The sequence below is a fragment of the Galeopterus variegatus genome, unplaced genomic scaffold (genome assembly GCF_000696425.1).
Source record: "Galeopterus variegatus unplaced genomic scaffold, G_variegatus-3.0.2 Scaffold4075, whole genome shotgun sequence".
In the NCBI taxonomy this organism is placed as follows: domain Eukaryota; kingdom Metazoa; phylum Chordata; class Mammalia; order Dermoptera; family Cynocephalidae; genus Galeopterus; species Galeopterus variegatus.
The window spans coordinates 36,872-54,727 of record NW_007730186.1 but is presented as its reverse complement, the minus strand read 5'-3'; the positions used below and the strand labels follow the sequence as shown (position 1 = coordinate 54,727).

The 17,856-nt window shown below is 43.4% G+C and overlaps 1 protein-coding gene across 1 annotated transcript; it reads left to right on the top strand.

Moving 5' to 3' along the window:
• Nucleotides 1–14,163: 14,163 nt before the first annotated feature.
• LOC103602254 (HLA class II histocompatibility antigen, DM alpha chain) lies at nucleotides 14,164–17,856 on the top strand. The gene is made up of 5 exons (XM_008586666.1): nucleotides 14,164–14,321; nucleotides 15,705–15,989; nucleotides 16,625–16,903; nucleotides 17,131–17,259; nucleotides 17,593–17,856. The coding sequence occupies exons 1-5, from the start codon at nucleotides 14,219–14,221 to the stop codon at nucleotides 17,595–17,597; spliced, it is 801 nt and encodes a 266-aa protein (XP_008584888.1). The 5' UTR covers nucleotides 14,164–14,218; the 3' UTR covers nucleotides 17,598–17,856.

Sequence of the window (17,856 nt, the reverse complement as noted above, 5' to 3'; positions counted from 1 at the left end):
CCCCGTCCCCCCCACTCGCCTCTCGGTACGGGTTCAGCATGGCTGCCGCGTCCCCACGACATCCACGGCGCAGGCGCAAGGGTGCCACAGACTTGGGGGAGGGAAAAAGAGTGCCGGAGGCCGCGGGGAGATGGGTAGTGCGCAGGCGTCCGGGCCAGTACCGCAGCTCCCGCGGCGTAGTGCGGGCGCGCGCAGTGGGTGGGGCGGGAGCCGGCGCCGCGCGCCGACCTCAGCGGCCCCTCCCCGCTGTCCTCGGCCTCTCGGGGTGGCCAGGTTTGGTCTTTCCTTGGCCGGTATGTGGTTCCTCTTGGCATGTCCTGGCCTGAGTCCAGCGGAAGCGCGCGCCGCCGGGCTGTCGTCAGTGAAGGAGAATGGGGCCTGGACCTGGAGATGTGAGGGTGTGCAGGGTGGGGCCCATCCCCTGGTGTAGTGTGGCGCGGCCACGGTAGAGGGAGTTTATCGGCCTGTGCCTGCCGCGGCGTGATGAGATGCGGACCGTAGATGTGGGCGTTTTGTTCGGCTTTTTAGTTTTAGGCAGCTCTACAATCTCTCGTGTACCTTGAACCTACGCCAGACTTGTTTACTTCGTTGAGACCTGTCAGTTCCTGGACTCCTCTGCCTTCTACAGAATTTGCCAGCTGATCACTTTTCCCTCTACTTATCTCGGGTCGACCATTTGAGTTGAAACTCTTGGACTCCTAAAGCTTTGCCTTCAACTCTCAATCTCGAATCAATTTAATAACAACTTAGGGATTGGTAACAAAATATTATGATGATTCGGTTGCCACCTAAGGTATCCTTTAATTTGTCCTTAGCCCGTAAGCTCTCTCGTGATCTCTCCAAGTGCGGCCCAAATTTTCATTCTACAGCCCCTAATCTCCACTCCGCAAAGACAGATTATCACTTCTCAGCATAGAAGGGCTTCCTCGCAGAACTCGCAGCTTCCTATCTCCCACCCATAAACTAGGGCTTGTCTGTATTCCTTTCCCATTTCACCAAGGGTCCTCCCTTTTGTTTAAGGAAATACCTTTTGAGCTGTTGTAACTTTTGTTACCCTGAGGCTATCTTCCATTCTCTGCTTTTTGACATTTTTAACTTCTCTCTTCTGGTTGCCCAGCCAAAAAAAAGAAAAAGAAAACAACCCTCTCAATATTGTACTTCATTATGGACTTATTTATCTGTCTTCTCCCTTTCACAGCCAAAACTTGAAATTAAAAAATTATACTTATCATCTAAATTCTCTCACCTTCTCCCTCTCTTTTTTCTCCTTTCCCCCTCTCTCTCCACATCCCCATTTGTCAGGCTCGGACCACCAAAACTCTTCTGGCGGACGTCACCAACGACTTCCTAATTGGCAAAGTCAGGAAGCACTTTTCAGTTCTCACCTTATTTGAACTTTCTGAAGTATTTGACATTTGATTATGCTTCTTTCCTGACATTCTGTATACTCTTGATTCTGTGACCAGTCTCACCTGTTTCTTTTCCTACTTGTCTAACTGTCCCTCCCTAGTCTCCTTTGTGGACTCTTTTTCCTTGGCCACTTCCTATGTGTTTATGTTTGCCAGGAGTGTGCCTGTTTGCTTCTAGTTCTATTCATCTGCTCTAGGTAACCTTACTTAGTGGCTCAAAGCCTCTCAAATCTGTGTCTTTAGTTCAGACAACTGTCTTAAGCTAAACTTCCTATGAAATATTCCCACTTGGCAATTTTCGGACACTTCAGCGTGTTCAAAATTGGTGCAATCTGTATGCACTCTAGTCCTGCTGAGTAATGGCAGCTATGCATTCACAAAGCTTGGACTCTGAGCCCATTCTTGATTTCCTTCCTCACAACTTTACATCCACCAGACTGTTATCATTTTGCCTCTTAAATATCGATTGAATCACACTTCTGTCCTAGTCCCATCACCCGAGCCACATCAACAGTCTCCTAAGTGATTTTCTTATCTCTAGAGCTGCTCTATCTGATACTGTAGCCATTAGCCACATGTGGCTATTTGAATTTAAATTAATTAATATTAAACATTTTAAAATTTAGTTCCTTAGTTACACTAGCCACATTTCAAGTTCTCAGTAGCCACATGTGGCTAGTGGTTGTCATTTGGGACAGCACAGATTATCGAACATTTCTGTCACCAAAGAATTTCTATTGGACAGTGCTGCTCTAGACTTTTACTCTCTGCCTCTGGCACAATACTGCCAAGAGTGAGCTTTCCAAAATATAGCTCTGGCCATGTGTTGTAGGCCATTAATTCCTCATTGCCTACGATAAAGTCCAAATTCCTGTGCTTGCCAGAACGGTCTACCTCCCTCTCCAGCCTCATGTCTAGCCACTTCTTCTTGGGTCCTCTATTTCAGCCATACTGAACTGTTTCTCAGACACACCATTTTGTTTCATGCCTCTGTGTTCTACACATATGCTCTCTCTACACGGAATATGCTTTTCCCCAGTCTATCTAAGCCCAAATACTACCATCTCTGATACTCCTACTTTTACTGCCCAAATTGAGCTGACTGCTTGCTTATTCCTTGGTGTCCCTTCCTCTTATGATTGCACCTTTCACAGTGAATGGCATTTGTGTGCTTACATGTTTATCTCCACTAATAGACTTTGATCTTGAAAGCAGGGCCATGTTGAGCAGATACACAATGTCTGGCCAGCATGAGGTGCTCACAAATCGAGCTAATGTTGAAGTGAATTGATGCTTTAGTAAGTATATGACTTAGGTAAGATTGTTATGTATATGTGTTATGGGGCACCATGCACAGTGTTGGAGAATAATCATAGACAAAATCATTGCCTTCAGGTAGCTATCTGAGACACTGAAATGGTGTGAGGAAATACAGAAGCAGAACAGCACAGGTTATTTTCAGCAGTGCAGTACAATCTGACCAGAAATAAGTTACAGGAAGTAGAGCAGAAGAGAAAACTGGAATGTAAATTTATTTGTGGAGGCCATATTATGGAGGGTTTCCAATACTATTAAGTTTGGACCCAGTTGGGAGACACTGAAAGTTTTTGAGCAATGACTTGATCAGAATTATGTCATTAGATAGGAACTCTGTCTTCCAGTGGCTAGCATTGTACCTGTTAATAAGCATCAAATAAAAATATTGGGTTGGAAGGACATGTGATTAGTGACAGCTAATGTATATTGAGTACTTAAAATGTGTCAGGCACTTTTGTAAGTGTTTTACATGTATTAACTCTTTTAATCCTTATAACCCTATGAAGTTGATACTGTTATCACCCCCCCGCTTTTTTGGCAGCTGCCTGGTACCTCTCCCCCTACCCCCCATTTTTAAATGAAGTAACTGAAGAAAGAGATGTTAAATCATTTAGCCATGGTCACGCTTTTGTAAGTAGTAGAGCTGAGATTAGTACCCAGGCAGTTTGCCTTAGGATGATATGTTATCCTGGTTGCTAGGCATAGTAGGGAGTTTAAGATCCAGGTTTGAGGTTGGAGAAAAAAAGATTAGGAACAGGTAGATTTGGTTTAGGGTAAAGGATTGAGCTTTGGGTTAGATCCTCATACAGGGAGCAAAATAGGTAGTGGAACCAATGGAAGAGCATCAAATGAAAAGCAGAGCCACAAAATGTGAGGAAGCCAGATCAAGAAATGGTTCCAGTGAGGATTTCATGTTTATTGAATGTGCCATGCACTTTGGGGGCAGTTTGATGAAGACTTTGGACCTTGTCTGACAATAATGTTTGTAAATGCATAAAATACAATATAAAAGACAATTATCAAAATACTTAAATACATGTGTGATTATCTGGTAGTATATGTTTCTATATTAATACAATACAGTATTTCTTTATTAGTACATTAAATAACAGGATTCTTTGGCAGATTTAACAACTCCCAAAATTGTGAAGTAGAGATATTTTGATATGTTTGTAACAATTATAATGTGATATGAAAATATTAATTAATGATGATTTCTATTGATGACAATATTACAGGTACTGCTAGTACTACAAAGATTTATTTTCTACATATATAAAATTAAATTTCAGTTAGAGTTTATTGAAAATAAAGATGATTTTATTTCTATCCATGTTCATATACCTTTAAATTCTATGGTGTGTGGTCTGCAGGTTAAAAACTCCTTTTCTGATTGGATGAGAAAGTGAGACCCTGTAGATAGGTGTGAGAGAATGAAGAAGGGGGAAAAACTCACTGGGTTGGTAATTGGGGGTCATTACATACTGGAGAGCAGTTTCTATAGTGTGGGGAAGGAGTCCAGAGATGGAGGACCTGAAAACCCAGACCAAGTAATTCAGACTGAATATAGTAGAAAGGAGAGAATTATTTTTTTTTGAGAGGGGTGGTGAGAGCTACCCCTTGTAGGAAAGTTTATTTGTAGGAAGACTTATTTGTAGGATTTGTTTATTTGGCAACTGTTTTAGTCCGTTTATGTTGCTTATAACAAAGTACACTGAACTGGGTGATTTATAAAGAAAATGAAATTTACTTGCTTACAGTTTCTGAGGCTGGGAAGCCCAAAGTCCATCTGTTGGTGGCTACTGAACCAGAGGGTCTCACATTGCAAGATGGTGGAAGCAGAGAGAGCAGAGAGAGAAAGACAAACTCTCCTCTTCTTTTAAAGCTCTTAGAACCACGCCCCTGACCACCATTTTTAATCCATTCACTACTGCATGATCCTACAATCCAACCACCTCTTCAAGTCTCCACCTTTTAATTACCATAATAGGATTTCCCACCCTCTTAACAGTCACAGTGGGGGCTAAGTTTCTAATACATAAAACTTGGGGACACAATTCAAGCTTCTGGGAGTTTTGGGGGGACTTAATTCAATCCACTACAGCAACTATGGGGTGGCTTTGGAGAGACTGGAGGTAGGTCGGTTAGGAACCTAGCAAACATTCACACATTAGATGAGAAGGAATAAAGTAATTGCAGCATCAGAACTAATTGCACTTAGAAGAGAACTCAAATTTCTCACTGTGGTCCACTAGGTTTCATGTGATCTTACATCTGCCTGCCTCTGGCCTCATCTGTCCTCTCCTAATTACTACTTATGTTCCAGCCACACTGATCTTCCTTCATTTCCTTGAAGAGCCAGCCAATTGCCTGCCTCAAGGCCTTACACATGCTGTTCACTCTGCTGGAACACTCTGTTTCCCATGCTCTGCTTGGCTAACTTCTACCTGTCCTTCTGATTTCACTCAGTATCACTAGGTTCCCCACACCAGTTAGTCTGTCTTATGGATCTCAGTTCCTTTCCTGTATAGCACCTTTTAAAATTTGTTTTTATAGATTTGTATGTTTACTTGTTTAATGTCTCTTTATTTTCATTAGGCTGTATTGATGATGGCAGGTGCCTGGTGTACAGCATACTGCCAGGCACATAGGGAGTGGCCAATAACTATTTACTAAGTAAATGAATGAACCTTTTTGAGCCACAGTTTTCTTGTTTATATAGGGGGGATAATAAATTCTAACCTTGTAGAGCAGGTGTGAGGATTGCTACCTCATCATAATGTAGTTAAAAGGGAAGGATGAATATAAATATAGTGATATACATTGAGCTGGGAATGAGGGTAAATGTGGGAGCTGGATGGCTAGGTTTGCTCTGACGTAGGAGGTGACAGGGAGTAGGAAGAAAACGGTAGTTGGCAAGGAGCATGGGAAGGACCTAGAATGGCATGGAAAGAGTGGTGCGGTGCATAGGGAAGGCAGTGGGGGCGAAGTTGTTTGTAGAGGAGCCCATAGATGTGCCTGGTAAGATTTACTATTGAAATGTGTATGCTAGAAGAGATGATCCATTACCATCTAATACTTGAAGGCTCTTCCAGTCCCAGTTCTAATACTTTCAGTGACCGGCAGCCCATTTGTTCATCAAAAAGCAGTTCCTTGTTGGTGGGCTTTCTTGGCAGATGCTGGGAATCTAGAAAAGAATAGGACACGATCCCTTAAGGACCTCGCAGTGGAGGTGAGATGACGGTGAAGCGAACATAAATAGAAGAGAATAATATAATTAAAATGATAATAATGACAGGCACAGGATGCTGTGGAAACATAATGAAGAGGCTACTAGTCTCAACCCTGGGTTCCAAGAAGGCTTCCTGAGGGAGGTGAGACTTCATCTCAAAGGACATATAGAAGTAGGTATGTAGGGTCCACATTATTAAGGGTCACGCCCGGGAAAACGGATTACAGAGAAGCATTGAAGGTTTTTGTGCAGTATAATATGATCAAATGTGCATAATAAACAGATTCCTCTGGTAGCACTGTGGAAAATAATAAGATTGGAGACAGAAACTAATTATAAGAAAGTTTCAGCAATACTGAAAACAAAATCAAACCAATGAAGGCCTGGACTACTGGGAATGGAAAGAAAAGGGAGGATAGGTTCAAGAGATATTAAAGATGTAGACTTGACAGGACTTGATGAACAATTGGATGGGAAGATGGAGCTGTCAAGAATCACTCCCAGATTTGTAGCTCAGGTGATTGGTGGACAGTCATGTTATTTACTGAGGTCTTAAATAATAGGAGTTGGAAGATGTTGGGAAGGGTAGGTGATGAGTTCATTTTTGTAAATCTTGAGATGGAGATACACTCAGGGTAGCAATTTCTAAACTTATTTGCCTATCAAATGCTTAATTAGAATTCATTATTGAGCCATGAACAGTGGTTTATGAAACATAACATAAAATAGAAAACTCACCAATTTTTTTCTAACCAAAGGCACAGTTTAAAAACTGCTTTTCAATTGAAACTCCCTCCTCTTAGATATTTTTGAGATAATTGGGGGAAATGGACGCAGATTGGGTAAATAAAATTAAGCAGTTGTTTTTAATTTTATTGGTTGTGGTAAGGCTATTATAGTTATCTCTTATAGACAAGCTTAGAGGTATTTACTGGTGAAATATAATGACAGATTTTTGTTTAAAATACTCCCGAAAAAAGTGTGCAAAATAGGAGAATATATGAAATGAGAATGGAGGAATTTTAGAATATTGAAAATTGTTGAAATTGATGACATTGGGGTTTATTAGATTCTTTTGTGTATGCTTGAAATTTTTCATAGCAAAATTTTTAAAAATTTTAATAATTTTAAAATTCAGTGGTTCATAGTATATTCACAGAGTTGTGCATCCATCACTACATCAATTTTAGAACATTTTCATCACCCCAAACAGAAACCCTGTACATTTTAGCTATCACCTCAGCCTGAGGCATCCACTAATCTACTTTTTGTCTTTATAGCTTTGTCTATTCTGGGTGTTTCTTATAAATAGGATCATATAATATGTGGGTTTTTGTGACTGGCTTTTTAAATTTAGCGTAGTATTTTCAAGGTTCATCCATGTTGTGGTATTGTGGTATAATATGAAATACATAGTGTTTGGTCTTTGTCCTCAGTCCTGTCACAGAGCTCCTAAAACCCTTGGAATTTCACAATTAAAAAAAAAACAACAAAACTTATTTTAGTCATAGATCCAAAGGAAATTAGTAGAATATAAATATTTATTAATAAATTAACATTGGATCATAAATATAATTTGAATATGCGGTAAAACATGACAGACCACAGATCATCAAGTATATGACATATATCACCTGAGCAGTTAGTTGGGAAATGCTGCCTGAGCATTAATACACAGATTTAACCTCATGTTTATGCCTCAGATGATCTTATACAGTTGTCTGGGATGCCATATGTTGAAGATAGCAATATTGAGGTGGTTGCATGGTTTATAATGATTCTTTCTTCTCTAGAAATAACTCTACTATGAAGAGGTGATATTGTGGCTGGCCACAGCTAATGGATCCAGTGGTGTATACCTAATACAAGCTTAGCCAGTCAGATGATCTCTCCCAGCAGTGTGAAACTTGAGAGATAGAGGGGTTGGAGGCCTTTGCAGGTGAGCATATTAATGGCAACTCAACTGCTACTGCTAAGGTCCCTGAGGTTATCCTTCCTGAGGCTAGCTTATTCAGTTCTTTTTTTTTTTTCCCTTTTTGTCTTTTTTTACTGACCGGTAACGGGATCGCACCCCTTGGTGTTGCGCCCGCACTGTGCTCAGCCAGTGAGCGGGAACCGGGCTCCACATGGGATCCGAACCCTCGGTGGGAGCGCCGCTGCGCTCCCAAGCGGCGCACTCTCCAGTGCGCCGGGCCGGCCCTTCAGTTCTTTTTTTTTTTTCCCTTTTTGTCTTTTTTTACTGACCGGTAACGGGATCGCACCCCTTGGTGTTGCGCCCGCACTGTGCTCAGCCAGTGAGCGGGAACCGGGCTCCACATGGGATCCGAACCCTCGGTGGGAGCACCGCTGCGCTCCCAAGCGGCGCACTCTCCAGTGCGCCGGGCCGGCCCTTCAGTTCTTTTTTTAATTCCATGAGCCAGATCAGTATCTTTCCAATAAATCCTCATTTAAAAATTTACATTAGCCAGAATTGGTTTCTGTTGCCTGCAAGTAAAATAGTCTTATTGAATGTAATAAATTGTTGCATAATAAAAATTATTATGTAAATGTGTTTAGTGTTTTATTATGTCTATGTTGACATAAATTTAAAAATACAAAATTTCTACAATCAAACTTACGTGCTTTTTATTTCTTAAGGAAGACTATTATCTTGTAAAGAGTATATTTTGAGAACTGCTGTTGCACAATGTCCAAGTGGAGGTGACTGGAGGCAGTTGGGTGTATGGGTAGTGTGGAACTCAGAGCAATATCTGAGCTGAAGAGGTAGATTTGGAAGACATTAGCGAATGGGTGGTAGCTGAAGGTTTGTGGGGGTGGATGCAACCATCCAGGGGAAGTGTATAGTGTAAGAAGAGTAAAGGTTGAGGACAAAACTCCAGGGAACACCAGTACTTAAAAGGTAGCTGAAAGAAGGGAGTCCATGAAGGAAACTTAAAAGGGGATGCCGGAGAACTGGGAGAAAAAACTAGGAGAGAGTGCCATCAGGGATGCCAAAAAGTAGACTGATTTAGGAGAGTATGGCCAACAGTGTCAAATGTTGCAGAGACTGCAAAGAGTCCATTTGATTTAGCAAAACAAAAATACTGGTGAACAATTTCATTGTTGAGGGTTAAGGATTAAATGGCAAGTATGAAAGTGAGGACACAGTTGCTCACAAAGTTTTCAAGAAATTGGACTCCACTGGGAAAAAAAAAATAGGGCAGTGCTAGAAAGGGATGGCCTTCTGGATTTACAGGTGATATGCTATTATTTTCAGAAGCATTCATATCTAATGACAAAGTAGACAGTGAGTTACCATGATGCAGAACTGGCTGCCTTCTCCTTTCTTGCCCACGATTATCACTTCCCCAAACTGATTAAAGACTATTTCCGAGATATCTATGATGGAGGTTGTTGGGAGGTTCTGGCAGGAAGAAAGATTACATAGAGGGAAGAATCGTTATAAATGTTTGAACTTGTTACCATTTATACCGGAATTATAGAAGGGAGAGAAAGGAGTTAACCACACTTTGCTGTAGTCTTGGTGATGGGTGGTAATATTTCTTCTTACTCTGGTCTTGTCCACACTCTGCTCTCTGTGGAGAACTTTGGACCCCTTTGCCTTGTTCCTCCCACCCAGAGTAAATTGCAGTGTCTACTATACCTCTTCCTCAGCCCTCCTATCCAGTCTACTTTCTCCTGTTCTTCCCCAGATCTTTCAAATAATCTTTTTTTTTTTTTTTAAAGATGACCAGCAAGGGGATCTTAACCCTTGACTTGGTGTCGTCAGCACCACGCTCTCCCAAGTGAGCCAACCGGCCATCCCTACACAGGGATCCATACCCACAGCCTTGGTGCTACCAACACTACACTCTCCCAAGTGAGCTACGGGCTGGCCCTCAAATAATCTTTTCTATCTGGGGTACAATCTGTTCATTAACTGATTGACATTCCTATAAATAAGGGGCAATGGGGCTCTTATTTGAAGGGTGAGTTTATTTTGGGTTTTCATCCCAATTCTGTGAATGCACAGAATAGCATTCAACAAACTATGGTCTGTGAGCAAAATCCAGCCCACCACCTATTTTTATATGGCCTAAGAGCTAAGAATGGTTTTTACATTTTTAAATGGTTAGGGGAAAAGCAAAAGAATACTTTGTGACACATGAGAATTATGTGAAATTTGAATTTTAATGTCCATAAATAAAAAGAGTTGAAGGCAAAACTCAGGGAAACACCAATATTTAAAGAGTAGCAGAAAGAAAGGAGTCCACAAAGGGGACTGAGAAGGAAATGCTTCAGAAGTGGGAGGAAAAGCTGGGAGAAACCTAGGAGCACAGCCATGCTTTATCATTTACATTATTGCCTATGGTTGTGTGCCACAGTTGAGTACTCATGACAGTGACAGGGTAACCCACAAAGCCTAAAATATGTACTATCTGGTTCTTTACAGAAAAAGTTTGCTGAGCCCTGATTTAGAACTCTAGGTGTCTGTGTGTTGTATGTCTCCCCCTACAGTCCTGGTGGTGTCATAAACTTCCTTTCTAAGGTCTTAAGGGCCTGCATCTCCCCACTGCCAGAAGTACTGATGGATTAGTCCACAAAGGTTGGGACATTGGGAAAATGTTCCTTTGTTTTTTGGAGTGTTACAATGATTTCCAAACTCTACCCCTATTTGGCACCCTGTCTCCCCGACACAGACACACACACATACATATGCATTGCTGTTCCAGAATATCCAGGAGGTCATGGGGTTTTTGTTTTTCTTTTTGGCTGTTACTGCTGCTGTTATTTGTTTATTAAAAGGGAGGAAGGCTTTTGAAAGTCAGAGGAACACTGATGAGCCATATTCACATAGATTAATTTCTCAGATTACTTAACTGCCACATTAGATCTTTCTCACTGTCTCTTCCCCCATCCCCTCTGTCTTTCTCTTCTCTATCAAACTTGAAGCATGTACACTGACAGTTTCTTCCTCACCTCCCACTTACTTCTCAGCCCACCACAATCTGGAGTTGACTCCCACTACAACTGCTCTCAGTAAATTTGTCAACCATCTCATAATCACCAAATCTAAGGACGCTTGTCAGTCCTTCCTTGGTGTCTGAGTAATTCAGTAATGCTGATCTCGCCCTCCTTCATGGAACACCTACCTCTTTATTTCTCTGATCTGCTTCTCCGTTGTTCTTCTAGTTCTCCAGATTCTCCTGATGCCTCCAGATTCTTACAAATTAGCATATTTCTGTGTACTGCTTATTATCTCTCAGTGCCACACCCACCATCCTATACTGTGTTCTGAACTGCTCACCTGGGAATCAGCCAACTATGTATTTCCCAGCCTTCCTAGCCAGCTGGCTTCCTGTTAGATTTTGCCTATAGAAGGCAATGGCGGCAGATCAGAAGGTAGCAGGAACCCAGAAGCTTCCTGCTTCTGCCTCTAACAGTGTGACAGTGGCTGGCAATTGCTGGTAAATATAACAGGAGGAAGAATTGGTGATTCTGGACTCCAGCCTCTTGGGCAGAAGTACCTTCTCAATAACTCTAGCCTTGATGGAGGTGAGACCTTTTCAGTAGCTCAAAACTGACTATGACAGTGTGTCCCACAGGGCAGCAGCAGGTGTAGGTATGGGTTCCAGCTCAGGGACATGGCAGCTTCTGATTTTCAAATATCATTCTTTCTTATTTGCACTTCCAGCCACCCCGCTTCTCCCCTTTGCACTTCTTATCCTTTTAACACATTTGTAACCAATTCTCTATATTAAATTCTCTCAGTCTGAAGTACCTAGAGTGGTTATGTGTTCCTGACTGGATCCTGGATGACAATTGGTATGAAGTTTGGTGTTTGAACCCATGCAGATGTATGTCCTTGTTTCACTTCCTGCTCCTTCTGCAGTCTACTTGCGTGATCTTATCCATGGCCTCTGCTTCAGCATTTGTGCTGATGACTCCCAAATCAGGTTCTTCAGCCCACACCTGGGATCCATACCCATACATCTCGCTGCCCCCTGCATGGCTCCAGCTGGATCTTCCACTGGCATTTCAAATTTGAAAGGTACAATATCAAACTCATTCCTTTCCTCTTTAAACCTACTCCCATGGCATTTTTTTCTGCTTCAGTTCAGTCCATCACTGACCACCCACCCAGCCACTCACACTAGAAACCTGGGTGTTTTCCTTGACTCCTCCATCCCCTAGCTTCCCACATCTAATCAGTAGCCAAACCCTTTAGATTCTACTTCCTACTTATCTCAATAGTCTATCCCCTCCATCTCCTGTGATTATGACTTAATTTAGGCTCTTATCATATCTTAATTAAGTTATTGCTACATTGCTACAAGGAGGGTGGTGTGTGTGTATGCAACTTTTTATCTTGATATAATATGCTATAGATCTTGACCAGCAGTTTTGCCTCAATTCTAAGGTCCAGTCCATTGTTTGTAATATCAGAACAATTTTTCTAAAATGCTAAAATGATTGTGTTCTCCCCAGGTTTAATGTCTCTATCATCTACTAAATAAAAGCCAGACCCTCCTTGTAGCTTAACAGGGCCTATGTTATCTGGTTCTTGCCTGAATTTCTAGCTCATCATGACACTCCCTGATATGGATTGAATGTGTTCCCCTAAGGTCCATGTATTAGAAACTAATTCCTACTGTGACAGTGTTAAGAGGGTAGGAATTTCTATTATGGTAATTGAAAGGTGGGGCCTTTAAGAGGTGATTAGTTTGTGAGGACCATGTCCTAGTGAATAGATTGACGGTGTAATGGTGGTAATGGATGTGATTCTGAAGGCTTTAAAAGGTGAGCAGTTGAGAAGCTTAGCTCTCATTCAAGCCATCCACCGTGTGACACCCTGCGTCTCTGTAGAGCCACCACCAAGAACAAGGCCCTCACCAGATGTGTTCCCTGAACTTTGGACTTCTCAGCCTCTGAAACTGTAAGCAGTAAATATTGTTTCTTTACAAATTACCCAGTTTCAGGTATTTCTGTTGTAAGCAACTGAAATGGACTAATACACCCCTAGCCCCCCACTCCCTATTACCACAGGAACACATGAGCAAACTTCATACAGCATTCATGTCAGCTTCATAGGGGTCTCCAAAGGGAGGAGTTCTGGATGCCTTTCATCTTCACACATCTGCCCACTCCTTGACCTGGAATATTTTTCTCTTTCCTCATGTTCTGCTAGTCAAACTGCTTTTCCTTCAAGGCTTTTAGAAGCCTGCCTGATTATGTCCCACCTATCCCTGCTCCCAATAAAATTAGTAGCATCGGCCCTCTGTATCTTTGGGTTCTGCATTTGTAGACTCAATCAAACTCAGATGGAAAACATTTTGGGGGGGAAAAACCCACTAAAAAATAACAGTACAATAATAAAAGTAGTACAAATGAAAACAATACAGTTTAACAACTATTCACATAGCATTTACATTGTATTAGTTATAAGTGATCTAGAGATGATTTAAATTATTCTTGAGGATGTGCTGATGTGCGTAGGTTATATGCAAATACTGTGTCATTTTATATAAGAGACTTGAGCATCTGTGGATTTTGGTATCCAGGTGGGTCCTGAAACCAATCCCCCATGAATATCGAGGGACGACTGTACTTTCAAAATACTTGGCACAGTTTTGTTTGAATATATTACATTGTTGTGTAATTATTTATTCATTGACACCCACGCCCTCCCCCCTCCTCCCCTTTAGAGTTTAAGCTCTTTGGAGGCAGGAATATGCCTTATTCATCTTTGTATTTCTAGCACTGGACCCAATACCCAACACTTATTAAATTTGCAATATACTTCTGCAGAATGAATTAGAACTAATGCTTGAAGGAAAATAACCTTTATGAGAAAGAGGAGGGGGGCCAGGAGGGAGGAGGGGGTGGGCTCTGAAGAGTCCTGGGGGTTGCAGTGGGAAGGTGTGCTTCACTACCACAACATTCTGCCACCAGGCGGCACTGCTCTGAAGAGCCAGTTGGTACAATTACAGGCAAAACTAAAGCAGGAACTCCACCAGGAGGAGACATTCCTCCACTGGCCTTCCCAGCCCAGTTACTGCCACACTCTTGCCTGGTCAAAGAGCCAAGTCTTCAGAAGGTTGCTGGATCCAAGTCCCTCCCCAGTGACTGATGATGTTAAACCCTACACTTCTGTGATTGGTTTAGCCAGAACAACAAGGGCAGCTATTGGAAGTGAGCTGGGCAAACATGATCTCAGGCTACTCTCTGGGGGAGGGAGTACAGGGACCCGGGTTGGTTGAGTCAGTAACTCCTACATACTATGTGGTGTGAAGATATGGATCATGGGCAGAACCAAGGAGCTGCGCTGCTACAACTGCTGCAACTTCTGTGGCTGCTGCCCTACTCCTGGGCCATCCCTGAAGGTAAGATAGAACCGCTCCTTTACTTCCATCCTGACAGTGTTAGAGCCTAGGGAGCCCACCCAGAGCATTAGGAGAGCCCTGTGCTTTGTAAGCAGTGGAAAGTATTATGAGATAGTGGAAATAGCAGAATTGGGAAAGATAGCTACTATTTATGGATGGTAAGCAATGTCACAGGTGCTTTACATGTTCCATTTAAGACAATCTCTTCAGGCCGGCCCGTGGCTCACTCGGTAGAGTGCGGTGCTGATAACACCAAGGCCACGGATTTGGATCCTATATAGGGATGGCTGGTTTGCTCAGTGGCTGAGCGTGGTGCTGACAACACCAAGCCAAGGGTTGAGATCCCCTTACCGGTCATCTTTTTAAAAAAAAAAAAAAAAAAAAGACAATCCCTTGAAGCAGAGATTATGAAGAAAAAGAGACTCAGAGATTAAGTAACTTGTGCAAGTTCACACAGTTGAAAAGTCATAGAACTAGGATTTGGACAAAGCAAATGTTATTTCCACTCCTCTACTCAGGATTCTACTTTGCATTCTCATCAACTCACCTTGTGATTCCTGAAAAGTCTCTTAACTTCATTGGTCCTTAGGATGGGGCAGAATGGAAGAATAATCTCTTGCTGTAAATGTGTATTATTCTGAGTGTATTGAGTATTGGGTAGAAGGTTTCCTGCCGGCTAGGGGTTCCTGCCATGAGTTTCAAAGAAGATGGATTATTTCCTGTAGCTATGGGGTCACTTACCCCAATCCTGACATTGTGAGGTCTGGAGGGTTGAAGTAGAAGACATTTTCAGGGAGGCCTGTTGCTAATGAAGTGGCTGAAGAGAAGTCCGGAGACTGGTTTTTCAGTTTACTGTGTGTGTCTGGGAATAGGGTGAGGCAGTGTCATTGATGGCTTGGGGAGGCCATGACCATTCCTTCTTTCCTTCTAACATTGGGAAACCTGTCCATGGCCTTCATGAGTCAATATGGTGGCCATAAGCAAATTGGACAAAGGTATCTCCTTTGGGAGGATGCAGTGCTGCACCAAGACACATGACTTGGTGAGCAGAGTGCAGGGTGGATTTTGGCCTCCACTTGCCTCCTTGGCTGGGTGCCTTTGTGCAGTACACAAACACAAAACCACCTGAATGACTATGAATCTGTCACTTTAGACAGTAGACCTTTTTTACTTTTTACACGACCTTTTATTGGGAGGGGAGGTTCAGCGAGATCCTATAATTTCTTCTTCACCCCATTGGGAGGGGGAGCCCAAATAACAGACACAGAAGGGGGTTATACCATACCTCTGCCTGTGCTCCCTGAAGCAGGCCTTGCTGTTTTCTAAGTTAAAGAGGAAAAAGAAGCTGCCACCTTACTGAATTCTGCCTTGTCTCCTTTGTAGAATCTACTCCAGTGTGGCGGGATGACCTGCAAAACCACACGTTCCTGCACACGGTGTACTGCCAGGATGGGAGTCCCAGCGTGGGACTGTCTGAGACCTATGATGAGGACCCCCTTTTCTCCTTTGACTTTTCCAAGAACACCCGAGTGCCTCGCCTGCCTGAATTTGCTGACTGGGCTCAGGATACGAGAGATGTCTCTGCCATTTCATTTGACAAAAGGTTCTGCCAGATGATGATCCAAGATATAGGCCCACGACTTGATGGGAAAATCCCAGTGTCCAGAGGTCAGGAGTTTTCTGGGGAGATAAGGGAGGAGGGTTGCATTCTTAACCTCATCAATCTATACACTGAGCTATTCCCCTTCACACCCACTTTCCATCTCTAATGCCTTCTGGTTCTCCCCTAGGACCTTTATTTTACTACCACCACAGTCTACACCCTGTGTTTTGTTGTGGGCAGAAGACAAGTGCCTAGCATGTAGTAGGCATTCAAAACTATTGAATTTGATGAATTCAGGAAGAACCAATTGATGCCTGCTGAATAATTAGCACATGTGTTACTATGCTGTGCAAGATGGAAGGAGGGAACAGAAGTATCTGGTGATGTGCTTGTGCTTTAACAAGAAGTCAGAGCATGATTAGATGCCAGTGGGAAGTCTAGACAGGAAGCGCTGTAGGAAGTCAGGGAGGTAGAGGCCAGAGTGCCCTGCATCTGGCTCTGCTTCGGTTCTGGCTGGCTGCGGTTCTTGCCTGGGAGAAGACCTCCCTCAGGGTCCAGCTCCACCCTCATCTCCCTCTCCTGAAGCCCAACCCACTGGCTCCTCCTCTGTCCTCTCCTCCGTATGCCACGCCCCCTCCAAAACCAGCGGTAGTGTCTAAACTAGTCTCATCTTTCCCTCAAACTTCAACCTCCCCACCAGGGTTACCTATCGCTGAGGTGTTCACGCTGAAGCCTCTGGAGTTTGGCAAGCCCAACACACTGGTCTGTTTTGTCAGTAATCTCTTCCCACCCACGTTGACGGTGAACTGGCAGCATCATTCTGTCCCTGTGGAAGGAGTTGGGCCCACTTTCGTCTCAGCCATCGATGGACTCAGCTTCCAGGCCTTTTCTTACTTAAACTTCACACCAGAACCCTCTGACCTTTTCTCCTGCATCGTAACTCATGAGATTGATAGCTACACAGCAATTGCCTTTTGGGGTGAGAACCTTCTCCCTGGAAGTCTGGTCCTTTTGGGGGAAAAAGGGATAGACCCATAGGAAAGTCCTTTCTCTACTTGGACTGTGTTTAGTCCATTTTTACTCTAAGCCAACCTCAGTCTCCTGTGCCTCAGTTACTCCCTTGTCATCCCAGATGCCCAAGTCATTCCCCTCATGGGAGGTTCCCCAACCAGGTCTCCAGGCTTACCTGCTTCCCCTTCTCTCCAGTGCCCCAGGATGCACTATCCTCAGATCTTCTGGAGAACGTGCTGTGTGGTGTGGCCTTCGGCCTAGGCGTGCTAGGCATCGTTGTGGGCACCATCCTCATTGTCTACTTCCGAAAGCCTTGCTCAGCTGGTATGTCATCTGGTGGGGTGGGTGAGCCATGGGAGCCAGATACAGTGGTGCATGTGTGCATGTGCCAGGATTATGCTGTGGCATGGGGGGATGCACAGTGATCCTTAAGCATGTCTTCCTCATTGGAGACCTGGCTACAAACACATGGGTATGGGTCACAGGAATGGCTTTGAGTGGGAGAGCAGTGATATGGGAGCTGTAGGAAAGGTGCTTGGAGATGATTTGGGAACAAGGAGAGATTGATTTCTGTAGGGTGTGCTGCAGGCAGGGTGAGGCCTTTGTAGAGAAGGGGGATCCCCCTGATGGCTTTCCTCCATCCCTCTCTCTCCTCAGACTGATTCTTCTGACCAGAGTTTGATGCCAACAACTTCAGCCATCCAAACAGAGGGTGTTCAGGTTTCTCACATCCTGCCCAGGATCTCTTCTTCTCAGAGCAGAAGTCCCTGGGACTCCCCCTGGGTGTGTGTATATGCGTGCACATGTGTGTGTAGGTTTCCCAGCTGGGGGCTCTGCTGTCACTGGGAGCCCAGAGTGTACTGCCTGTCGCAACTACATCCCTTCCCACTTCAAGACAATAAATCTCATTTCTTAATGTCA